At 32.7% G+C, this 27,146-nt stretch overlaps 1 protein-coding gene and 1 pseudogene across 8 annotated transcripts; both read right to left on the bottom strand.

Annotated features, from left to right (window-relative positions):
• Positions 1-1,391: 1,391 nt before the first annotated feature.
• LOC102615557 (uncharacterized) lies at positions 1,392-8,860 on the bottom strand. Of its 8 annotated transcripts, none has more exons than XM_052436442.1 (23): positions 8,185-8,860; positions 7,902-8,007; positions 7,696-7,788; positions 7,560-7,619; positions 7,367-7,445; positions 6,967-7,114; positions 6,558-6,681; positions 5,926-6,106; positions 5,589-5,617; positions 5,168-5,316; positions 4,684-4,786; positions 4,411-4,506; positions 4,272-4,327; positions 4,052-4,175; positions 3,558-3,620; positions 3,358-3,417; positions 3,122-3,283; positions 2,936-3,009; positions 2,759-2,852; positions 2,429-2,565; positions 2,245-2,325; positions 2,015-2,120; positions 1,392-1,880 (listed from the first exon to the last, which is right to left on the bottom strand). In XM_052436442.1, exons 3-23 carry the CDS (start codon positions 7,741-7,743, stop codon positions 1,623-1,625), a joined length of 2,232 nt encoding a protein of 743 aa, XP_052292402.1. In that variant the 5' UTR covers positions 7,744-7,788; positions 7,902-8,007; positions 8,185-8,860; the 3' UTR covers positions 1,392-1,622. The 8 variants fall into 8 exon arrangements, with proteins under 8 accessions (XP_052292402.1, XP_052292406.1, XP_052292399.1 ...); XM_052436446.1 differs by having other exon boundaries at positions 7,898-8,007; XM_052436439.1 differs by having other exon boundaries at positions 8,181-8,860.
• A 7,494-nt stretch (positions 8,861-16,354) lies between these two features.
• LOC102615858 (uncharacterized) lies at positions 16,355-18,575 on the bottom strand (annotated as a pseudogene).
• Positions 18,576-27,146: the final 8,571 nt, after the last annotated feature.

Below are 27,146 nucleotides of genomic sequence, written 5' to 3' on the forward strand. Positions count from 1 at the left end.
GATGATCGGATAAATGAGAAATAGACATTCAAAGTACACCCGGCGACTACACTGAACAAACGAATATCAAAATGACTATTTTTTTGAATTAATTATGTAATTAATTCCAGTATTTATTTTAATAATGGCTAATGAAATTCAAAATTTATTCTGAGTATGTAGCTCAAAATTTAATATGTAATTAAAGGGGCAGCAGTTACACTTTGATTTTAATTCAAGAATTAAATGGAAGTTTATTTGTTACCAGTTACGACTCTTATTGCAGTTAGTGTTTTCCGACCAAAACGCCATGCACCTTCTTACTTCAAATAGCGAATGTACCCCATAACACACAACAACAACAACAACAAATTCTCTCAAATGTTGTGTTATAGTTTCGATAAAATTATGACACGATGGAAGTTCACCAAAAATAACTTGACGACGTGTCATCTGTTGAGCACATACTGGTAAATCTACTCACACACATTCAAGCTTCATATAAACCTAAAGTCTCACTTTTACATTTAGACAAAGGAAATACATTATTTTCTTTGAAAAGAAAATTACACAAAAACATCGTAAAATAAGTGCTAATTAACAAGAATAAAATATTTAAAGGCCTAATATTGAGTATTGGCTAGGGCTGTTTGTATAAAAAATGTAGTTCTAAAATGTATGTTAATGGGATTAAATAGCCATACCCCATTGATTTAGGTTAACGTAATAAATAGATCGGCATCAACTATTGAATTCGTAATAAAAATTGTCAACTACTGTGATTGGCCGCGGTGGCCTTTGAGAATTTATTGGTGAATTATTTTGTCTTTAATTCGTTCATGCATTTTCATTATTTTCACATTCTTCGAGCGGGCCATACAGCAGCGGATACTTTTTATATAGATTTTTCTAGAATAATATATATTTAGAAATTTTTGTACAAGTTATAAAAAAATATACAAATAATAAATACGATTATGTTTGCATATCTTAGAGGATTGCGGAATAAAACCTTGCGGATTATGGAATCATATCATAGGGCCGGTTTGGGATTTACAGCTCATAGAGATTATAGAAATCTTATTGCTTGCTAACACGTTGAATATACTAAGTATTTACAATGAAAGTGCCTTCATATGCCAAAAATGGACCTATATATGATTGGAAGTCAAATACACGAATAATAATTACAAATCTTATGAATTGAATAATGATATCTTGGCGACTTACCGAATCGGAGAGATTATAAAAATCTAATTGCTTGCTTAGCGCATGGAATATAATAAGGTACTCAAGTCAAACAATTAGGATTTGCATTGTATCCCAAGTAATGTGATGATATTAACATAATCACTTTAATGATGAAAATAAAGTCAATGAATACAGGGCAAAAATTAGATACATAACATATATATATATATATATATATATATCACTTGGGAAACAGTGTATCTTAGATACATAACATTATTGATTCAGAAGGTCAAGCTCCATTCTCACAATACTTCAAAATTAAAGCAGCTCATAAAATACTAGAAAACAGTTAAAAAAAAAAAAAATCTCATCTGTCATTGCCAAAGAAGAAGCTAAAAGTTGCTTGGCTTGCACTGAAGGTAACAACTTACAAGAGTTTTGCTTAATAACTAAAGACGAAACATCCCTCTTTTTATTTGGCAAATAACAAATATTATTATGAAATTACCAGTTTGCCCGTGAAGAAAGTACTTTAAAGTCTTCTTATAACATATATTTATATATATATATATATAATGCCGCAGCATTGCTATGCTGAAGGAAAGCTTTCGTGTGGATTGCTGAATGCAGCAACGATGCTGGGACGTGAAAATACAATCTGCAGTACGTGGAAAATTTTTTTCTTTAGTTATAATTCCGTGTATTACCTGAAAATCATAAATTTAACTGCAGGAAAAAACTCCACAACTCTTCTAAATTTTTAATGGTATATTTGAAAGAGCTTAAAGAATATAAAGATTAAACCAATTATATAAACCAAGTCTAGAGCATAAGAACTCACCTGATAATTTCCGAGTGTACGAGACTTGAATCCGGCAGCACAATAATCAAAATAATACTCCCATGTCCGAATGAACTTTTCGTTGAATCCCAGAGCAAGAATTTCACTAAGAAAGAAATTTGTAACATTAAGATGTAGATTTAATTATATTAAGTTCTACAAAATTATTTATTCCGAAAAACACAAATATCTAGAAACAACGACAAATACAACTATCATATTTTTATTACCTCTGTTTTTCCATTAAGTTTGTTCTCCAACATCTAAGTGTTTGGTAGAAATGAATTCCTATATTTTCCAGATGCTCCACACTGTTTCAACAGAAGTTCAATTAATTAAGTGGAATAATTTAGTAGAAAAAAGAAACATAAGACCAAATCTTAAACTGTGCTAACTGCTAACTACAGCCTCTACCATAATCTGGATGAAGAAGTCATGGCCGATGTTATTCTATTTAACGATGGCAAGCATCCTCCAGGGAAAACATATTCTGTTATAAAACCAGGACTTAGCCTGTGCCCATCATAACACTGATCCGGTACTGATGAGAACTGAAAAGAATCAAGTATCAAGCAGAAATTCACCATTAGTAACTTGAGAAATGTTAAACCAAAATAGAAATCAGCTCAGCCAAATGCCAAACTATTAGGCACTTGAGCCTTACAATTTTAACCACAAAGTTCTGATGATCAAACGGCCAAAAAGCTAGAGTTTCTACATTTCTCCTTCCTGTTTTACATATACCTGTAGAAGAAGAAGTCCATGTTCAGCCAGTAGAGATTCGCAGCAACCAAAAAACTCCTCGATGTATTCATGACCAACATTTTCTATCATCTCGCTAAAAAAGACAATACAAAAGCTTGTCATGCCGGTAGGTACATTGGGGTCATATGCATTATTAGCTGTGTTAAAAGAACCTACCAAGAAATAATTCTGTCATATTTTTTCACTTCAGGCATTTGACGATAATCACAAAGATACAATCTGATGTGGTCCTGACAGCACAGATAAGGTTATGAATAATAATTATTTCAACTAGTTTTTGGTTTATCAAATGGTTAACTGCTCTGTTTTTCAATACTTTGATCTCATTCCTCAAATAGTTACCTGAAGGCCAGCTTCCTTCACTTTTGTTTCTGTATATTTCAGTTGCTCCTCAGACAAGGTTATGCCTGTGTACTTACATCCAGTTTGCTTGACTATTTCAATAGCTAAGGTTCCCCACCCACATCCAATCTCAAGAACATCAAGCCCCTTATTAACTCTTGCCTGCAGTAGTTAAAAGTAAAGAACGAATAAAGCATCTTCCATCGATATTTTTCAATGAATTTGTATATACTCACTTTCTCAATCAGAAGAGAAACTTTTCTCATTTGTGCAACATCCAAGTCTTCATATTCACTCTGTAAACAAATGGATGCAAGAATCAATATTCAAAACATTGTCAATTTTCCCTTGAAAGTGAAAACATAAAATGAATTAAAGCTGTAGTACACAACCAAAGAAGATCACTTCTGTTTTTGAAGTAAAGTTGGATCCTAACCTTAAATATTGCACATGAGTACATCATTGACTTGCCCAAGAACAGAGAAAAAAGTTCATTGCTCTGTCAACACAAAACGGAAAGGAACTATAAGGACTCTTTTGTTATATGAGTAGTTAAAATAAAAAACTTAAAAGTCCATACAGCAGAAACCCCCTATGGCCTCAACCTTAGCTCACTATACTGTATTAGCACTACCCTACAATAGGTGTCATGAAGTATAAACACCAATTTTATACAACTCCATTAATGAATTTCAGTGCTAATTTCCTTCAAATATAGCAAGTGATGCAGAATTTCTTAAAACAGTTTGGAAAGCTGAATAGAACATGATGCTTTCATGTCTGCATATAAACTTATACTTGCATTAAGAAAACATGAATATTCTCATTAACAGAAAAACTACATATTCTAACAGCAGGTTATCTTTATTTTCTTCCTTTCTGTGAAATTTATCAAGGCTTGCAAGAGAAATTGATAGTATAAGAAATTACCACATCATAATGATGAGAGATATTCCTGCGAGCTTGTGCCAGAGTATTTTTCCTTGAAATATGCCGAAAGTAATATTTTGCAGATGCAATACTAGCTGTGTAGAACATTGGTGACCACCAACCCCTAAAGCCAACAGTGGTGAAAATATTTAAATGTAAAATGATTTGAGGAACCAAATACTAGTTATATCATAATCCCAGAGTCCACCAGTCACAATACCTCCTCAGGTTCAATTTTGAGGTGGAAGAATCCAAACCTTGGTTGGCAATCACAATCTGAAATATATATCAGCAAAGAGAAATCTCCAAGTAGATATTGAATAATCAGTTTGCTTTTAAATTCAAATCTATCATCCTACCAGGAAGAGATTTAGAAGTCCTTCATCTTTATCAATGAAAGAAAAATCTCCATTTATATAAGAATTAGCAAGGCCTAAATCAGCCTGTGTCATAACCTGACAACAATAACTAGGGCTCATCAGTCATTAGAATTTTGAGCATTAGAATAAATGACATGATTGTAAAATTCCACTTATAATATACTGCATGCTATATGATTTAAATTCATAATTTTCCTGCATGTGATCCCTCTCAAATGATCCCGCAGTCAAACGTAAAAAAAGATTAATTACCTTCCAGTAAAACTGTGGATTCTGAATTCTCAAAGCACTTTTCAGCGGGCAGTTTGTCCGGGGTCCCTCAAAAGTAAAAGTCTTGCCTCCTTCCTCCAGCAAACTATAAAGCCAAAAAGCACACTGTATAGATATCTCTGTATTTATTAAATAAAAATTAGATCTGGTAATATATATATATATATAAGGTAACAGAAACAATAAATTGATTTTGGTTCTTAAAGCATAAGTTTGCATATTCAGTGTTCCACAAAGACAGTCTGAGCATTTTTCCAAAAGTTTTCAGTTTAAAACAAGCATTCCAAACTCTCAAGCCTGGAACGCTCTTTCGGTTTTAATCCCATTAAGGCAAATTACCAAGTTCCAACTGAGAGTCCGAGCATAAATATGGAATTGTCTGATACTGGAAGAATAAAATTAAAAGCAAATATATGTGCAGAAGAAAAAAACAGGCCGAATGATATGGAAATAAGAATGCACTCACATGAAGCAGCCGGTAGAAATAAATTGTCTAAGAAATCTAGCAACAAAAAGCCGCGCCCCTTTTTCCATCAATGATGGTACCATTTGCTTTGGGTTGCCCAAAATAGCACAACTTTTTCCAAGCACACCATGTGCGGCAATCATGCCTACCTGCAAAGAAGCATGTTTACACTTTTAAGAAAATAAGGACCATCTTACACCTAAATTATAGATTGTGCAAGCAAATTATGGACCACGACAGAGAGAACATTTTAACTAAAAATTTGAAAAAACCTTTTTAAAAAGAAACTATTGTTTTGATTGTTATGATGGTTAAGTAAAGTGTAAAGCTTCAATGCATTTTTATATAAAATAAATTTGTCAGAAATGTCAGAAAATATCTCGCGTATGAATAATAAATTTAAGAGGAAACTAATAGGTACCTTTAGTCCATCCTCAGGGAAGCCATAACCTGAAATATTAGGAAGAAAAATGAAATTACTGAGATGATCTGTAACTATGAATCTAATCTGATTATTCTAAGACCTAAGAGCTCTGAACAATGACAAGTAAACTGATGTTGCAATTTAACATATTCAACCACAACATCTGCTGTAGATAATGATAATCTGTAACTGTGAATCCAATCTGATTATTCCAGGACATAAGAACTCCGAAAAATGACCAGTAAACTTATGTTGCAATTTAACATATTGAACCACAACATCTGCTTTAGAAATTTTCGTACTCTTCATCTGCTTCCATGAAGTAAATGCTCACCCTGATCGACTCCACTATACCAAATTCCTCTCTTCCCTTGAATAAGATGAAGCTCAAGTGAAGCTTTTGATGCAGCAACAGAAGGGACTGAATGGCCAGTTGACCATTTGAGCAAGGTATTTTGAGGAGTACGATCTGGATTAAGTGTTGCAAGAAAAGGCATACTCGTTTCACCAATATTCTGCAATGTCAAGCATTCCAATGGCTATTTTGAGAAAGTGAACAGCAGAAGAATAAATCATTTCCCCAGAGTCAGCTCATTTATTGGCAACATTGCAAAAGCAGATATTGTATTTCATTGTTCATTTGAGAAATGATGTATGATAATAGATTTCATTATTTGTTTCAGGAATGATTTATTGCTGCCATTGTAAACAAAAATCAATAATTTTCTTGTTTTTTCATTTATTTCTTTAATTATTTTTGAAAAAGTGGAGGGTTGGACCCGCTAAAACTACTTGAAGCCTACTCGGCTAGGCCCTTGGTAAGTTTCTTGTTTGATCAACTAAAGCAGAGGCTAAATCGGGAGAGAACAACATCCACATATTCTGAAACAGTATCAAGTCGTTAATACGAGTTCACTTTAACTAGAGCAACAAATTCGCTTTACCCAAACTAAACATGTTACATACCTGAAGCACATTGAGGCAATATGTCAAACATATTTTACCATTTGTACTCCCCACGAAGTTCCAAGCACTCCATGCTGCTGGGTTTTGGGGCATGAAATTTTTGTCACGATGAAGGAAAACATCTCTGCCAATAGCAAATTAATAATGATTGAGCATTTTAGTATAATAGATGACAAAATTCCATCATTCATTCAAGTTAAGAAGTTAATGGTGAACCAAGAGTTGACAATACTTGGTAGATCATGAGCACCAGCCCACTGTCAAAATTGATTGTTTTCGAAATACTTGGAACTTGAGACATTTTTACAATATCTTTGAGAATCATAGATCCAGTTGTAAGAGAAAATCATTCTTTAATTGAATAGCACCTAATCGATGAACAATGACGGATGGTAGTAGAAGACATTACCTGTACACATAGCGGAAAGCGCCAAGTATTCTCGTTTCATCAAATGTTGCTTGGTTCCCTAGTATTCTTAAAGCATCTGGGGCATGAACAGCCATTACACAGCCATTGTAAAATTCTTGGGAACCATTCACACAGACTATAGAGCAACCTGCAAGAATTTATTAACAATGCCTTCAATGATTTAAATTTCTTCTTCTGCAACTTTAATATCTAGCATTCCATGGCTAGAAATTTCAGTCATAAAGAAGCTTTCAAGCTTTCAAAATACTAAAGCCTCTATATCTTGTGATAGGCTCGCCTATTAGCAGCCAATACTTATATATCAGACTGCCACAAATTTTAGTTCAGTATTGTCTTAACTTCATTATTATAAATCTAAATAAAAAATTTAACTGCTAACCTTCATCAGCTGGAAAAACAGAATACACCTCACAACTCGTTCTTATTTGAATGCCCCAGCTCTTAAGTTGTTCGCTGACCTTTTTTTAAAATTAATATTTTGAAAAAAAAGTTAAAAAAATTCCCAGAAACACGTAGTTTAACTTGCATTCACATAAGGTAGATAATTTGTGGTGCCAAAAATAAAAAGAAACCTTATCGATCTGAGAATGAGAGTGCCTTCTAACAGTAACACATTGTGGGTGGCCAAAGAGCTGCAGAGACAATCAAGCCAAAATCAGGAAAACAGTTATTATATCCAACACTTATCTCCTTTCAAAGAAAATATACCTGAAACAGACGGCAAAACAACAGAACAGAGAATGCAGAAAATCTCATAGCTCCATCTGAAGGGCAGGACCATACTGAACTACAAATTGGAATCTACAAACAACATTATGATTTCTGCTAGTAAGGAAGAAACTAAGGGAATGATCTCCACGATGGAGTGTAAAAAGCTCAATTAAATGACAATATATAATGCTTTAGCAACCTACAAGATAAGCCTTTAGAAATAGTTCGGAGTAGCCGCGTGACTTTATAAAATGCCCCAAGGTCTCATTGCGATCAATGTCTGGGCTGTTTTCAAGCTCTTCAACATAACTGTAATGCAAAAAAGAAGATGGTAAGTAGCTCCTAGGAAAGTCAAGTTTCAGAAATGAATTGCCATTACGCATTTATCCAAGTATTAGAGATAAATATAAACACTGCAGTAGTTAAACAATCATGTCAACATGCTTATTATTGTTTCATCGGAACTTAAAGGGCAGTAGTACCCACAACCACAAGAGCGGTTTTGACTGTATATCAGTGTAATGATTCTCCTTAATTAACAGTCACACATTCAGCACACAAGCTTTGATTGCAAGGCTAAGCATAAAGGTGTCCATGTTCATTTTGAGGCTCAATCCACATTCAGCAAAACTTTGCCAAAGCTTCAGTGGAGTCCATGGCCTTAGAATCACTGTGGTCGAAGAAATCTTGTCCGGGTGAGGCATTTTATCGAGCATGTAGCGAACATCATGTGAGTGGACGGAATTTGTCAAATCGGTTTTGCTGTAAATTGACCTCAAGCATGTTCGGTAAATTTACTGGAGATGGCTGCGCTTGTATATGAGCCTCCTGCTGATACAAGGAACCATATGGAAGGCGTTTGCAATTGGCACCCCACTGAAGAGATACGATGTACGTTTTGTGAAGTTCATTTCATGAAACAGAGTGGACCTAATTGAGACGTTTTGGCAACTAATAGTATTTTTCACAAAACAACAGGAGCCGTACTGTCAATTTTCAGAGGGTGCGTTGGGCAGAAAGAATTATTGCGTCAGAGTAAACAAAACACCCACACCTCCAACCCTAGGGCTGTCAAAGGCAATAATTTTGCGGTTCTTCTTCTTCCTCTTATTATTCAGGTTCAGAATCCTGTAATTATTTTTAATGGGAATACGCACTCAAACCCAATGGTTTAAAAGAATATAAATATTAATTTTATTAAATCTCACGGTTAAAAGTTGTGTCCGTATGTGTATATATATAGTTTTCTCTAGTGTGATGCACTCATTTTTCTTTTTTCACACATACACATTCTCAAATAATAAGATTTAATAGTTAAAATTTATATTTTTTTAAACTGCACAGTTTTATAGTTCATTAAAAAATAAATTTATTAAATTCCATAATTTAATAGTATATCTGTATTAAAAAAATAAGGATATTTATACTTAAAAATTATATTTTATATATATACCTGAAAATTATATTTTATATATACACACACATAATTTTTTTTTAATGAATAAATCTTCATTTTAACAAAATGAGAATATCACAGATAAAAAATATAACTTTAAACTTTAAATTATAATAAAAAAAATCACTTCTTTTTATAAGATGGAATACCTTAAAATAAGTAGTATTTAAAAAAATCCATAAAATCTATGAGTATCTTAAAATAAGTCAAATTTAGAGCTTAGACAGAGTAAATAAATAAATAAACAATCGAAATAAAAAAGGAGAAGAGCTGACCTGAGTACATCATCTTTGAACTTGATCATTTCCCTAAGCATTTGCCAAAAGTAAGGATTGAGCACATTCTTCTTCTGTGCAAACAAACTGGACAAACCATTTCTTGTACCCCATTCATAGCCTTGGCCTTTGTCTAAGCTCACTGAAAATGACATATCCGATATCCCCATATCAACTCCTAAACTCTCTAGAAACTCCATCATATTTGGATACTCTACCTGTCATATCACACGGAATCTTAATTCAACAACTCAACTTGAAAAAAAAAAAAAAAAGAGGTGGATAAAGTCTAAATTATTATTTTTTTTTTCATCTCCACTTTCCATTAAGACAAAGACAGATCAAGTTCATGATTAGTGTGGGGGCTTAAGCTCCACTAAAGAAAATAATTTTGAAAAAATAAAGAGAAAATTAATTGAGTTACTAATTAGCCTAAGTTAAATTGATAAAAATAACTTCATAGACTCACAAAATTTAAATTTTAACTTTGAAAATTATAAAAACACGCACTTTAATTAAAAAAAAAAAACTCATAGTAAAGCATATGTTTGATTTTATTGTTATTATTTAATTTTTAGCCCCCATTAAATATATTAAAATAACTTCTATAAATTTGTTAGCCCCTAAAATTTTAGTTTTTACGTCTTGTCAGTTTAAAATTTAGCACATGTTGAATCGTTTTTCTAGATCCGCAACCATATTTGGGATGAAATAAGGGGAGATAACTAAAAGATATTTTCAAAACCACTTAACTAATCATAGTGTCACGGGATGAATATTTTACGTAGCAGACCCCGTGCAGCACTTAAATAACTCATACCCGAAAGCTACTAAGTAAGCCTTAAACTTCTTTACTAACTAAGCTAAAATGCTTGCAGAAAGTTAGAGAGAGCAATATAAGAGAAAATATATTATTCACAAGAGTGTATATACGAGAGCTTTAGAGCTTACACTAGTTACACTTTACATGGTAGAAAAATGCATCACATTAATTATTGAATTAATGGTTGTCTATAGATTCAAACTTTTGATTCTACCAATAACATCAATGTAAAGAGAGGCAAATTAAGGAAGTTAGAGTAACACTTACATGATTGAAAAGCATGAAACCAATGTCTAAATCAACACCATCGATGGTGACAGTTTTTGCATGGCCGCCGAGGGAATCCTCCTTCTCGTATAACACGACTTCAACTCCTGCTTTTGCAAGAACATAAGCTGAAACAAGCCCACTCATTCCCCCACCGATCACTGCTATTCTCATTTTGCTCGATATATTGATCAATTAATATTTGTTTGTTCACACTAATTAATTTAGAAGCAAAAAGCTTCAGAATCTTATAGTCAGGCTTTCACCACAAAAATGGAAGAAAGAAGAGAGAGATCCACATGACAGAATACCTCAAACAATATCTGGGTCTGGCATTGTCTTAAATAGATAATTCGAAATTTACGTAGTTTATTTTAATTTAACTCTATTATTTTTCAATTAATATCTTTAAGCTAGCTTGATAATTGAATGTTGAATACGTCAAGGTACATTATATGTATAATGAATAATCGATGTGTGACAACTTTTAATAATATCGAAGTTTATATCAAAGTTTATGCGTGTGAACAATAAACATGAGAAAAGGCGATTAAAAAAGGATAAAAATAATTGAACAAATCATGCCGATGACAGAAAAGGGAGAAGAAATAGTTTTCTTATGAGCTAACCTTTGTTAGTTTTAAAATTTTAGTTAGCCACTTATAAAACGATGTATTTTGGTGTTTAATAAGCTCAAAGTAAATTAAATCATACTCTTAGAAAAAATTAAATGACATCTTTCATAATTTCATGCAAAGTTTTGGAGAGATTATATTAAAAGCGAATTTAAATTTGATTAACACTTAAAAGTGTACGTGTAATAAAGATAAAATTATTAGTTTTACACTTATTGTGTTGATTAATGTCCTCATTATTTCTAAATTATCTTACTACTCCCCAAATATATTTTTATGTTAAATTAATTCGCAATATGTTAATTTTTATCTTGTAAATATTTTTCAAGAATAAAGATGGAATTTGAATTGAAAGCGGGAATAAAGAAGGACTATTGGAGCAATTTGGAAGCATTATTAAGGACATGTAATTAAAAAATAAATAAAAATAAAAAAGAACAAAAGAACAAAAGTCAACCACTTTGGTTGCTCGTGATGGTCAGGAGGCATAGTGGCCTCCTGACCATTACACATTTCAATGTACATATATAATAATAATAATAATAATAAATAAATAAATAAATAAATAAATAAAGATAATGCATTCCTTGTGTATTATAGGCAAGGAAATGCAGGGAGCGAGGAAGGGAGAAGTTAGAGAGCTGAGTAGAGAGAGCTTAAGCCGAAAGAGAATAGAGTGCAGCTGAGGAATTGCGTCTTTTTCTTCTTTTTTTTCTTCTTTTGTTGTGTAATCAACTTTCTTGTAACGTATTTCAAAAGTTTATTAAATAAATGAAGTGTTGTGTTTTCTTTCAATATGAGTGGCTAATTTTATTAAGCTGAGGTGAATGGTGAAGCTTAATGTTTCAAACTATTAAATTTATTATTTTCTCAAATGAGTTTTAAAGTTTGTTTTATTCTTTTCAAGTTATTTTTTATGTCATGTTAATTTATAAATTTCTTTAGGATCTGTATGGTATTTTGACACAATGTCGGCACATTAATATAGTGTGACACATTAGGTACTTTATTCCATATTTATCCACACACATAGAATTAAATGATATAATAATTAATTGGTAAAAGTGAGGAAAAATATAAATGAGAGAGTATTAAAATTATAGTTTGAAAATAGAGAGTGGATCCCGAATCTTAGCATATTTTTAAATTGATTTCAAATAATTTCTTTTCCCCACAATTAATTTTCTTAGTTTCAAATTGACTATTAGATTTAAAATTCTCTGTGGTTCGACCCCGGACTCACCGGGTTATATTATAATTAGACACTCTTATACTTAGGAGTAATACACTTTTGAGCGTGTCAAAATCCTAAACTTAATAGTCGAAGAAATTTTAGAATACTTTAAAAGTAATACAACTAATTAATAAATATATGACATGTGAAGTAGAGATTAAAAAAAAAAGTAACATTAAGTGCTGCCAACTCATTCACTTTTTCTACCATTAGATTTGATGAGGTCAATAATTATGGATTTTTGTCAAAGTTTTGTACACTATCAAAGTTAAATAAGGACATTTGATCAAACCTAAAAATATAAATTATATAATACAAACCACAAAATTTTTAGCAATAATCTAATACTGAAAAGAAATTGACACTATAAATTTGTAAACTATTACATCTAAGGGTTGGCACAGTTCGGTAGTTCTGAGTCAAATTGAATCTTTTTTTTTTTACAAATTATAATTCGGTTCTTGGTTCGGTTTTATTTTTATAGTTTTAAATTATAAATTTCTTTATATTTTATGATTTTTTCTCATATAAACTGATCGATTTTTTTCTAATTTTAAAACATTTATTTCGGTATTTCAGGGGTAACCACTTTTTCCCGCCGGAATTATATCAACAAGCAGCCACTAAACAGTATACGTATATGTACAAGTTTAGGTGACCTTGAACACTTTAAAGTCAACGCCAAACAAACTCTAACTAAATGGTTCAATCCAACACTTTAAAGTGACTAGATTTTGGAAAATGACTAGATAACGACTATAAAAGGCAAACATATTTAATAAGCTTATATCAAGTGTTGGAAAAAGGATTACAAAAAAAATTGAGAAAGACAGATTTGAATGTCTAGATTCTTAAGAGATTCATGATCTGTTTTTTTTTTTTTTTTTAATTTTAACAAAATATTTATGTTTAATTTATAGTTACGATCATGTCTCTGTCACATAGAAGCCAACGTATTATTTTCTTTGGACATGTCATCAATGAAGTGTACAATAGTAGGGATGGTAAAGGGTCATATCTGACTCAAGATACACGTGATCCAAATCCAATCAAATCAGATTTGAGTCGGTTTAAAATGAATTTCGATAGTGATGCATGGATCTAAGGCGAATTTGCAATAGGTCTAGATCTATCTTAATATTTAAATTTAAATCCATATCCATTTTCTTTTTTAATTTATTTAAAAGATTTCCTAACAATTGTGTAATTTTAAAGAATAATAAATTTTATTCATAGCATATTAGTGGTAATTAGTGTGTATTTAAAAATCTTAAAACTTAAAGCTAAGTTTTGTAAATTTAAATGATAATAAGACAAACATAATTAGTGTAAAGTAAAACGAGGGCAGCTAGCCCTAATTTTTTTTAAGTCTTTTACTCTTCAGTTTAGCCTCTTTCTTTCTCTTCAGTCTATTCTTGCTTCTTCACTCTGTTTGAATGCTTGAATCAATCCTTTAATTGCCAAGTAAATCTCTAGACTTCAATTTCCTTTTCTGTTATTTTCTCATAACCTTATTCATGTTGTGTAATCACTAATCAATAGTGGGTATCTACCATAAAATAACTATGTTATTCATATATTTAGTTAAATATGGTCATAATAAAAATAATAAAGCACTAAATATAAATCATAGTTAACTTATATGTCGTTATTTAATGTTATAAGAATGATGACGGGTGTGCCATAGATATTATGATGATGAAGGAGACATTAGATTATTACACTGATCTTACTTCTGTAATTACTTTTAATGGATATTTGATTATTTTTCTTATTTGTTCGTTCCGGTGTAAAGGCATAAGCTACAATATTTATTAGATTTTTTAGATAAATTATATAATTTAATTGTTATCAATACATTTTAGTCTTTAATTTTTTTTCTAAAAATTTATTGCTCTTTTATTATTGAGCTTTAAAATTTATAATGGATCTAAAGCAAATTTGGATTTTTTATTCTTTATTTTTGAATTTGAAGTAGATATAGATCTTTAATAGTTTTTATCCAAAAATAAAGTGAAAAAAATGGATTCATGATGGATCTGAAGTAGATACGAATCTCAATTTTTATTATAGATCTAGATCTAGAGTAGAGTAGATCCAACCCATATCTACCCATTGCCATTCCTATATAGTAGTCTACAAAATTCATATTTTAGCATCTAAAATTTGAATTTGGAAAATTATTACTGTTTGCCCAAATTGCTCATATAGTATTAACGAAATTATGAATATACCCTTATTTTTAAGGGTTGTAGTTTTGACATTGGGTACACTATAAATTGATCGCGGACATGTCATTGACGACATATATAATGAAGTGCATAAATTTATATTTTGGCATTTAAAATTGAAAAATATTATTGTTTGCCAATTTATCTATAGGATGTTAACAAAATTATGAAGACTCCTTAGTTATAAGGTGAATTTTGACATAAGGGAGTTTTGTTGTAGAATGGTTATGTAGGATGAGTAGGATACCTTTATGATAGTATAACTTGAGTTATGAGTGTTCGTTTGAGGCACATAATATACCATTTCGAAACTTGCAATGAGATGAAACTTCCTTTAACTATATTGTCTCGTGGCAGCTGGAAATTGCCTTTCTTTCACAGTCATTTTATAAGATTTTAGATTTTTTAAAAAATTTTCCTATTGCTTTCAAGATTTTTATTTTTATTTTTTAGATATCAAATTTAAATATTGTTTGTCTTGTTTTCTTATTTCAGTTAGAAGAATTTTATTATGTAATGATATTTTAGGTCTGCCTATTTTAATAAATTGATAATATTTAGGATTAGTATAAAATGGTGTCCAACATCCTAGTTTTGTGATTCAGACATTTCATTAATAAAATTTCACACAATTTAGAAACTTACGTTTCTCAATCTTTTTAATCTTAACATTTCCATTTCATCAAGTCCACTGGGCCATTGACATTTCATCAGTGACTTGTTCAATAAAGTTTATTAATTTATATTATTGCATTTAAAATATAAAACTAAAAGATAATTGTTGTTTGCTCAATTCGCCAATTAGACTATTAACAGAATCGTGAAGTCAATATATTGACTCTATATATGATATTGATGAGGTGTACAATAATACAAAAGTTTATATTTTTTAATTCAAAATTTGGAATGAAATTAATTGTTGTTTTCCCAATTTGCCGAAATTACAAAGATACCTTATTTATATTTATAAGTGTTATGAATTTAGACATTGAGGACTCAATATTATCTTAACCATGTACATGTCCGCAATGACGGGTACGATAAAGTCTTCAAGTTAGACTTTTGCAGTTAACAATTTGCCGGCAGACTACTAACGAAATTGACAGGATACCCCTTGCTTACAAATTAATTATGAGGGTTGGAGTGGTTGGAAATTCGATATCAGGAGCTAATTTAATAAGCCAATTTGCTAGCGGAAGCGACTGAAAATTAAAAAGATGGAACCCAGGTTAAGATAGACTTCAATTTTGTATAGAGTAATGAAATCTTGGTTAAAAATATGAAACACATAAAATAAACAACTTTAAAAAATAAAGTAATGACGAAAGAAGCATTAACCATATGTTTAGAAACAAAACTGAATAACCTAAAAGGATGTGTGAAACACTGAATTAAGAAATAATAATTTGTTTTAGCTTAAAAAATTAATTAAGCGGGTTATTATGGTTCATTATTATGTTAAAAAAATTAAACTGAATTATAAAAGGAGTACTTAGTTTAAACTGGATAGTACCATTTTTCATATTTTAAGGATAAATTTTTATTATAATGAGATATACCTATCTTAATAATTTTAAAGATACCTGATATTTAAATTTTAATTCGTAAATGTCATTTAGTTGAAATAGTAAAATCTCTCATGTTGAAAATAAAAAGTTTAATTTTGAAATTGAGAGAGTTTATGCAAATTATTGGGTGGAAATATTCCCACCTTTAATTAAATAAGAGCTTATAAATCTAAACATATATATCCTCATTTTTCAGGGGCCTTTTTAATTGTCAAATAACAAATATCATTCATTATCTAATTACAAGTGAACAAGCAGAAAACGTATTTGAAGTCCGCAATTACAACAAACGATAAAACAACAAATTTAGCAGAATTAATTGAAAGAGAGCAGAATCAATATTTGATGATATGCTGAAGGAAAGCCTTTGTATGGATTGCTGAATACAGAGACGTTGCCAGGACGTGAAAGTACAATCTACAATATAATTATGTGAGAATTTTATTAATTTTTTATCTTCGGATGAAAATCGTAGCTTAATTAGATGCAGGCGATTGGCACACCACTAAATAGCAAAGATTTTAAACACAATTAATTATATACAGCAAATCAATGTCCGCAGAGTAGGAGATTACCTGATAATTTCCAAGAGTACGAGGCTTGAAACCAGCAGCACTATAATCAAAATAATACTCCCATGTCCAAATGAACTTTTCATTGAATCCGAGAGCAAGAATTTTGCTATAACATCAAGATATAGAATTTTAAACTTTCTACAAGCCAAATACAGCTACATAAGCGCGCGCACACATACACACACATATATATTATTTGTAGTACCTCTGATTCTCCATGAAATTCTTTCTCCAACATCTAAGCGTTTTGTAGTAATGCATTCCTATATTTTCCACTTGCTCCACACTGCAGGATTAATAAAGTTGAGGTATTTCTTGGGAAAAGGAAACATACAAGGCCAGATGTTAATACCTGAGACTAGATGCAGCAGCCATGGCCGATGTTATCCTACTTAATGAAGGCAATCATGCTCCAGGGAAAATATATTCCTTTATAAAATCTGAACTTAGCCTGTACTCATTATAACGCGCATCCGGTGTTGATGAGAACTGAAAATTAAAGATCAACCACCAATTCATGCCTTTGGCAATTGTGAAATGTCAGACAAAATTAAGACTCTTTGGCCAAATGTAAAATATGCACTGTATTCAAGCAATGTACATTACCTGAAGCACTAGAAGTCCATCTTTAGCCAGCAAAGACTCACAGCAGCCAAAATACTCCTCCATGTACTCATGACCAACAGCTTCCATCATCTCGCTAAATATAGCCATAGAAAAACTAGCTTGTCATGTCACCGTGAACATCGTGGTCGTATGCATATCTTGATGTGGTAAACGAACTTACCAAGAAATAATTCTGTCATATTTCTTGGCTTTAGGCAGTTGACGATAATCGCAGAGATATAATCGGATATGGTCCTGATAGCACAGATGGTCATGGATAATGTGATTACATGAGTAATCAATTTATACTAGTTTTGGTTTATCAAATGATTTGACTGTTCTTCAAATCTTAGTACTTGAAATTCATTCCTCGAGATAGTTAATTAGTTACCTGAAGGCCAGCTTCATTCACTTTCATTTCCGCATATTTCATTTGCTCTGCGGAGAGAGTTATGCCAGTGTAGTTGCATCCAGTTTGTCTGACTACTTCAATAGCAAAGGTTCCCCACCCACATCCAATCTCAAGAACTTCATGCTCTTTACTAACTCTTGCCTACATGAGTTGAAAGTAATAAGGTCATAAAGCATTAAGTACATCAAAATTTCTTAGGAAATAATGAATCTGAATATTGGACTCACTTTCTCGATTAGAAGAGAATGTTTTCTCATCTGTGCAACTTTCAAGTCTTCATCTTCATCCTATAAAACATTTTGACAGACGACAAAATAGAACATTTGGTCAGTTTGAACTTGTATGCAACAAATTTAGCTATTGTATACTACCCAAGCAGATCATGATATAATCATCTGACGTTAAATATCGGACATGAGTACGTCATTGATTCTTCCATGAACAGAGCAAAAAGTTCATTGCTCTGGAAACACAAACCAAAAACTATCAATTTTCCTCCAGGTATTAGTGAGTAGTTGAAAGAAAAAGAAACCGAAAGATCAAATAAGTTAGAAAACCTATTGGTTCAACCTAGGATTAGTTCAACTTATTAACACTGCCATATAGTTAAATTATTTATATTTGTCAGATTCATGTTTGTGATTTCTTTCTAGGTTGACGTGGAGACTGAAGCAAATTTACCAAATCATAGTGATAAGAGATGTTCCTATGAGCTTGTGCCAGAGAATTTTTCCTTGAAATATGTCGAAGGAAATAACTTGCAGATGCAATCCCAGAAATGAATAACAATGGTTTTCACCAACCCCTAAAGCCGATTGTGGAAAGTGCTTAATGTAATATGATTCAAGAAACCACTAGTAATGTCAGATTTCCAAGTGGCCACTGTTGGGAAATTGATGGATGAAGAGGAGCCACAGCTAAAATGAAATTGCAAGAAAATAAAGAACAAACACAAAAGAGGACACTAGGAAATTACGTGGTTCGGCTTTTAGCCTACGTCCACGGGCGAAAATACAAGGAAAATATTTCACTAGTGATATGAAGATTACAAGTATTGTAATATTTTAACTCACTACCCATAACCCCAATACACCCAATCTCTCACTCACTAGACTCACAAGAACTTTATAATTTTAAGTTCTTAAAAATTACTCAAGCTCTCTCCTTTTTTTCTTTCTCACAAAATTGGATGCCCAAAATAAAATGGGGAGCTCTCCTTTTATAGCCAAAATTGGCTATCAAAATATAATTTTTTTTTTTTTTGTCAAAACTGTGTGCCTCCATTTTTCTTCTTCAAACATGTTCTTTTTTTTTTTTCTTTTTCAAGCATTTCGGCACCACAAAAAATGGCGGGTTGTGTTCAAATTGTTGATGGTTTGGCACTGCCCATCTAGAAGAGTGGTGCCAACCATGACTTTGACAGCCACCAATCACAAAATACCTCTTTTGGTTCACTTTTGAGACTAAAGCATCTAAATCTCTGTTTGTAATCAGGATCTGGAATATATGTCAGTAATGAAAAATATCCCAAAGTAGATATTGACAAAACAAGAGTATGTCATCTTACCATAATAAGGTTTAGAATGTTGAAAAATTCAAAATTGGAATTCAAATACATGCATTCAAATTTGGCTAATGCATCAATTGATCAATTTGCATGCATTCAACATTGGAGAGGCAAATTTGAAGACAAATTCCTAAGGTAGGCACCTAATTTTTGTTGACAAAATTGTTAAGGTTGGTGCAATAGTGCACCCCATTTTTCCCTATAAATAGAAGACAATTCTTGATTTAATAGTGCATCCCAATTTGAGAGAAGTAGAGAGCCATTGCAAGTGAAGCAATTTAAGAAATTTGAGAGAGCTTCCACTTGAGTGTTCTAGTGAGATTCCATTTGGGTGTATATGGGGTTTTAGTGTTGAGAGTTTTTTCCACTTTTGTAAATTTTCATTATTAGTAAAATTATCTTTCAGTCATTGCCTGTAGACGTAGGCATTACGCCGAACCAAGTAAATTATTGTGTTCTATTTTCTTTACATTTGTTTATTTGTCACATTTATATTTCTCCAGAAGTCGCAGTTACCAGAATATTAGTAATTGCTCAACTCGCGCTTCCACAACAATTGATATCAGAGCCGAAGGTTTGTGTTTGGGGCATACGACACTGTTCATGGCTACAGTAATGTTCACGTATATGAACTATTCACAGATACGACATCGTTCACATATACGGTACTATTCATTGATGCAGTGGAGACGACCATTTATACTTGGTCTATTGTAAGTAGTGTGTATTTTTTCATGTCTAGGAAAGTTCTGTCAACAAGGCGATAAGAGCCTAAGGAGTCTATTGTAAGTAGGACCGTTGTGATCCCTCCATTCTCCTAGAAACTTTTCTGGTGCATTTATTTGCGCAAAATAAACATCATAGAGGTTGTTTTTCAAGTGTAAATAGTTGTTGAAGAAACTGATCATTTGAGATAAAAATGATAGCAGAGGCATCGTCGTCGTCTTCATCAGCGAGAACTACTGTGACTAATGCAAAGTTTGAAGTGGAGAAATTTGATTGTACCAATAATTTTATTATGTGGCATTGTGAGGTGTTGGATGTCTTATGTCAGCAAGAGTTGGACGTTGCTCTTGAAGAAAAGTCTGACATGATGGATGACAAAGAGTGAATAAAGATCAATAGATAGGCATGTGGTCCTATTCGCCTATGTCTGGCTAAAGATCATAAATACTCTGTCATGAGGGAGACATCAGCAAAGAAATTGTGGGAGGCACTGAAAGAAAAGTACATGAAGAAAAACCTTGAAACTAGGATTTATATGAAGAAAAAAACTCTATCGATTCACGTATGCGCTTGACATGTCGATGAATGACCATGTAAACTCATTCAACAACATATTAGCAGATTTGTTAAATCTAGATGAGAAATTTGAAGATGAAGACAATGCATTGTTGCTGTTAATGTCATGCACTGCTTGAAAAAAAAAAAAGAGCCAAATGTGGCTGATTTCAAACGCAACAACTAGTTGCCTGCTTCACCACTTCTCCACATGCCAACTTCACTCCTTGCTTGCCACATGCATATTTCACCTGCATGCTTCACTCGTGAGTCGGTGGCCACGTATATATAATTTGAAATAATTGGAAGCAGCTCTCATTCGTGCTTTCATTTTCAAAGTGAAAGCAAAATCGAGAGAAGAAATGAAGAAAAATCGAGAAAAAAGAGAAGGAAAAAGAAAAGAAAAGAAGAAAAGAAATAGGAAGAAGCCGAGTGTGGGAGATGAAGTGGAATTAAGAGGAAATATTACGGAAATTAGAACTGGACAGTTAGATTTATATTAAGTGAGTTAATGGGTAATAGATTTACGAAATCTAAGTACTTACAATTTAATTCACGTTATGTGTACAAGTGTTTATATCAGTTCTAACTATTAATTTTTTAATCACATATTCTAGGAGAAATCTACGAGTCCAGAGACCCACAACAGCCCCAACAAACCCCAGAGTGAAACATGATATGTGAGTAGATACTATTATTGCTATTATGTATTCCGTGAAGTATTGATGTTTGATATTATGATTTAATATCATGCTATGATTACATGTGCTCATATTATATCTTTAATTGAGTCATGTGATGTGATTGCCAGTCACCATATATGTACCATCTGCGCATGCGTATTGAGAGTTAGGTTACTCTACCCATGCGGGATAGTTTAATTACGCCGGGTATTGAGAGGCTTTTCCCCGCTCTACTCGTGCGATGATGTTCCCGACGAGTATTGAGAGTTATTCACCTTGGGTACTATTTGGTGCAGTTTTTTTGTGTATGTATGTTTGAATTCCATGTTTGCTGATGTAGGATATTCAGTATGAAGTTATGTTATATGATTATGTATAAGCACTAGTACACATACTTTATTATAATAATAATAATTATTATTATTATTATTTTTAATATATATATATAATTACATTCACTCATTGAGCCGCAAGCTCACTATTTTCCTATTTACCTCTTTCCTCCCAGGATTTCGTGCATATTAGTTCTAATTAATTGAGGTTGGGCCACGAGACGCATTGCTGCATGTCTTGCATTTTGAGCACGTTTATGTTGCTTATGTTTTATATGTAAAAATACTTGTAATGTCAGTATGTACAATGAGACATGAGCTATGCAAGTTTTGAATTCATTTATAGTTTCAAAAAAGGCACAAAGATTATTATGTATTTATAGGAAAGGTCATATTATATACATATTTTCATGAATTAAATTTGTGCCACAAGTTTTAGTTATTAGTCCGCACGATTCGCTTCAAATCCAACATGTAAGTCGGGGCGAGTAGTGTCAGTTAAATTCCCTTCCTGATGAATATGATCATCTCACTACCACTTTGCTTAATGGGAAGGATAATGTCACATTTGATGTTGTATGCAGTGCGTTGTACAACTCTAAGACCAGAAACAAAGACAGAAAGGATCACAGAGATACAGTTGCAGAAGCATTGATAGCGCGGGGTCGTTCACACAGCCGCAAACTTAGAAAAAAAGAGTAAGTCTAAATGGAGATCTGCCAAAGACAAATGTGCTTTTTGTAGCGAGAAAGAGCATTAGAAAAAGAATTGTCCTAAGTTACAAAAGGATAAGGTTTCTTTTGATGCATGTGTTGCAGAGCATGATGAGGAGTTAGACTTTAGTCTTGTTGGCATGACGCTGACATGTCACTCAGATGAATAGATATTGGATTCGCGCTGTACTTATCATATGTGTCCTAACAGGGTTGTACTTATGAATGGAGCGTTATCCTCTTTGCCTTTGCATTTATTTCATGTCCTTCGCCCTCTTGTGGCTGTAGTTCAGCGCTTATAGCATTTATTCACCCGGTATTTATGGGGCGATTTTGAGGGGAAGCGTCGAATTCACTGGTGCAAATGGCCAGAGGTTTGTTATCCGATTGAGCAGGGTGGTCTTGGTATTCGGTCATTTGATGATATGGCTAAGACTTTTGAGCTCAAGCTTTGGTAGCATTTTCGAGAGCAGAGTTCTTTAAGGGCTTTTTTTTGTGAAGTCTAAGTATTGCAACTCTACGCATCCGAGCCTTATACAGTTTTACTATCTTGCCTCTCCTCTTTGGAGATGTCTTTACTTCATTCAGTGCATTGCTTTGCCTTATGTGCGTTGGTTAATCGAGTGCAGGGATTGTAGTTTCTGGTATGATTGTTGATTGAGTTCGTGTCCTTTGGTTATTTATAATCCTACAGCAGCCTCTTCTGTGTAGGTTTCCTTTTTCTGGCAGGGTATAGTTTGGGACAGAGACAAGTTGGAAGATGTTTTGCCTCTTTCTATCGTTAAGTAGATTTTATTGGTGTCTATCTCTAGTGAGGAGGCTAATTTGATCCGTTGGGACCTTGCGTGCGATGGCATGTTTCATTTGCAATCTACTTGGGAGTTTGTGCGTTGTTCTAGACCGAAGGATAAGGTGTTTTCGATCATTTGGCAGCAGCACATTCCTTCTCGAGTTTCTTTTTTCCTTTGGCTGCTTGTGCACGGTTCTTTAGCTACTGATGATGCCTTGTGTTCGAGGGGTTTCTGCATGGTCTCTCAGTGTGTTTGTGGTCAGGCTGCAGAGACTTCTCGACATTTATTTTTTGATTGCCCTCGGGTTCGCCAGATTTAGGTTCATTTCCAGCGAGTCTTAGGAATGCGAGATATTAAATTTCTAACTCCCCGTGCTTTACTTCAACATTGGAGGCGGTGTGCCCCTTCTCGGTATTATATTCAAGTCCTTTTGCCTTGCTTCATTTTGTGGTAAGTTTGGAAGGCCCGTAATGCTTTCCAGTTTTATTCGCAATCTTTTTCTATTGAGGCGGTCATTTTTCAGGTGGATTCATATCACAGGTTAGCTAGCCTTGCGTTTGGTTTTAAGCTTTCCCAACTGAGGGGGGTCTTTGGTTCTCGTATTGCAGAGGGTTTGCGTGTCTTGGTTCTTCCTAGGAGGCCGATTCGTTTGGTTTCCTGGATGAGGCCGCCTCTTGGAGTGGTAAAGTTGACTGTGGATGGATGTTCTAAGGGTAATCCTGGGATGGCTGCTTTGAGGGGTGTTTTACGAGATCATCGAAGTGTGGTTTTAGCCACTTTTGGCACCTTTCTTGGCTGTCATTCGATTCTTTATGCTGAGCTCATGGCTGTGTACGAGGGTTGGAGTTTGCAGCTCAACTTGGTTATCTCACACTTGAGGTGGAATCGGATTTGGCTACAATTGTTTCTTGGATCCATTCTCGAGGTCCTGTTCGTTGGGAGTACACTTACTTGTTGTGTCGTGTGTGCTCTTACATATCATCTTCATCTATTTTGGTCAGACATGTGCTACACGAGACCACCTCTACTGCTAATTTTTTGGTCAATTGGGCGTGTTCTCAACGTATCAATAGACATTTTCCTCTTCTCATGATCTTTCCGTTGGCTTATTTGGTATTCTCTATTTGGATGCTTAGACTGTTCCTCATGTTAGGCGCTAGTAATTTAACTTTCTATTTCATTTATTCTTGGTTATTCCTATTTTTTTTTTCATTTACTATGGAGGTCTTGGTCTATGTCCCCCTCCTTATGTATACATTTCAGTTTCTGATTTATATTACTAATAGGGGTCCTGCCTAACCCTCCACCTTCTGGTGGTTTTTTTTTTTTTTAAAAAAGAGTACTCGAGCATGTCAGTTTTACCATTGAGCTCACAAAGCTTGAGTGCAAGGATAAGTCTAAGGGCCTAAAAATTTAAAGGGGACGTTGCGAACATCAATGTAAGGGCAAAGTATTTAATTTTTAAGCCTCCTACCTCTCCATGATTCGAAATCTGATGATCAAAAAGAGAAAGCGGCATGAAAATCATTCGGCCAGATCCGTTGGACCTAGATTTTACTAATTGCTTTATTTAAAAATTGACCTTTAAGTATGCTGGGTTTCTGGAGAGAATTGGTTTAGTAATAAATGGCTGAGCTTCTAAATAGGCCTCCTGATACAAGAAGTACATGGTAGAAGCAGCCATCGGCATCCAACTAAAGGATGTAACCAAGACGCTTTGGCAACTAATAATTTATTTGTCAATTACCTTAACTGAAGAGACTACATTCTCGCAAACCAACACTACAGGGATCACATTGTTAATTACTCTTAAATATTAAAATGTTTTGAAATTCCTAACAAATATGTAGGCTTTCTTTCTTTCTTTCTTTCTTTCTTTTTTAAAGGATAAACACTTATTATTGGATTCGGATGTCTAAACTAGGATAAACACTTAAGAAATCAAAGAAAACTAACTATTGAAATTCATAAAATACCATGAAGTTTTATATCAACTAATAAATGTTGGAATATTAGGTAGAAATTATTTTTAGAAAAGATGGAGGACTTATATGAAATTTAGCCACTTTGATCTGCAATTTACATTTGTTTCCTCGCTTTTACACTATTTTATTTTATATTTACTGTTTCCTCATTTTGTTCCCTTTGATGACTTGATCAAAATCCTAATTCCTCTATCAGATATTTGACACCAGAATCCGGACACATGTACGTAGGTTACTCAGTTTCGTTCTCAAGATAAATTTTTTATGATATTGTGTGACCTAATGTAATTGTGATAATGTGATCTAACCAAGACCGCTGGAAGCCGATGCATCTTAGGAAGAAGGCTCATGAAACTCTACTGAAAGCACATTCGACGATTTGAGTAGGCCGAGGGAGAAAATAGTAGAAGCAAACTATCTGCATGTAAGGGTGGTGGAAAAAGTCGGCTCGGTCCGAATTTCGGTGTTTTGGGTTGGACATGACCTAATTGGGCCTCACATTTAAACACCCGAACTTCATTTTAAAGCCCAAGTATAGCCCAAAAGTCTGCTAAATGTTTAAAAATAAAAAAATATTTTATTTTAATTAAAATGTACCTTTTAATACATAACATATATTTAAAATTGGAAGAAAAAAGACTGTTTTCACTCTTGACATTTGCTACAATAGTCAATTCTTCCATATTTTTCAAACAATAGCCTAAAATATCTTTTCGTGAATTTATAGTTTAGCCTTATTTTTAAAGCCTAATTTACTAAAATTAAAGTTTACATACTATAAATTTGTAAAATATAATTAAAAAAATTTTCTAAAAAACGTAACACATAAATTCAGGCTTTAAGACCAACCCAAGCTCGAATTTTGGCCAATTCTTTTATAGATGAGATAGAATGAGATAATACTTATAATTCTATCCAAATCCTACATGATGTAGATGATCAAGGAGAGTCCAAAGTTTCTTGTCATAAGATACTATAAGCAGAGTATCTTTACTAACTAAAAGATATAGCTAGCACATGTACACAAAATAAACAAGCAAAGAGGCCTTGCTTTTTTGTCTCAAAATAGTGTAATTACTTTTTTATTTCTCCTGTGGATGTAGGTTAATATTGAACCATATAAATTCTCGCTGTAATATCTACTTTTTTATCATCTACACCTTTAGCAAAGCAAAAATGTATTTTTATGAAATAATTATTAATCACAATTTACGCAAAAATCATATCGACAATAAATTTTAGTCCACACGAAAGATAAATACTATGAATTGTCAAAAGTATTTCCAAACTTACCCCAAATATAATCACCACCCAAAACATGCATTTGGTATAAATTTTTGCTATAATAAAGCATATAATCAGAATTTAATTATTGGAAGAAAAGTGGTTTCATCCCTCTTAGATATATCTTTTACCAGTTACATCTTTACTAGATTTGCAATTATATGCTTGATCACTGCCATTAAATTTAATAGGAAAAGCAAAATTTTTTTGTTCAATTACTATTGTAACCGCTTGATAGAATGATGTGAAACAAGTTATCGAATTTCTTCTAAATTAAACCCATTCTAGTTTGATTAAAAAAAAAGGGAAAATATCCACCGTCCACTCGTTTTTTCCAACTTTTCCAAAAATACACAATTCTTTTTTTTTTGGGCTGAAATCCACCTAAAGTTACATTTTATTTCACTTTTCCACTTCCGTTTGGAATCCGTTAAGAAAACTAACAGAAACTTTTAAAAATGACCATTTTACCCCCCAAAAAGAAAATAACAATTTCACCCTAAAAATTACCAAAAATAATCAAATTAAATCTAAACATTTTCCCCATCGGTTAATAAAAAAAGTAAAATTATCATTAAATCTGATTATTTTTAGTATTTTTTAAGGTGAAATTGAAATTTTCGTTTTGGGGGTAAAATAGTCATTTTTTAAAGTTTTTAGATTTCTTAACGGATTCCAAATGGAAGTAGAAAAGTGAAACAAAATGTAACTTTAGGTGGATTCTAGCAAA

Source organism: Citrus sinensis, chromosome 1, assembly GCF_022201045.2.
Source record: "Citrus sinensis cultivar Valencia sweet orange chromosome 1, DVS_A1.0, whole genome shotgun sequence".
Classification (NCBI taxonomy): Eukaryota; Viridiplantae; Streptophyta; class Magnoliopsida; order Sapindales; family Rutaceae; genus Citrus; species Citrus sinensis.

What these genes read in the sequence shown, in the direction of transcription:
- LOC102615557 (XM_052436442.1), bottom strand. Translation starts at nt 7,743, where the DNA reads ATGAGATTTTCTGCATTCTCTGTTCTGTTGTTTTGCCGTCTGTTTCAG. An exon ending in TCAAAATTGAACCTGAGGAG is followed by an intron (nt 4,176 to 4,271) that starts GTATTGTGACTG and finishes TGTTGGCTTTAG; the next exon opens with GGGTTGGTGGTCACCAATGT. An exon ending in AACTTAATGGAAAAACAGAG is followed by an intron (nt 2,121 to 2,244) that starts GTAATAAAAATA and finishes TTTCTTTCTTAG; the next exon opens with TGAAATTCTTGCTCTGGGAT.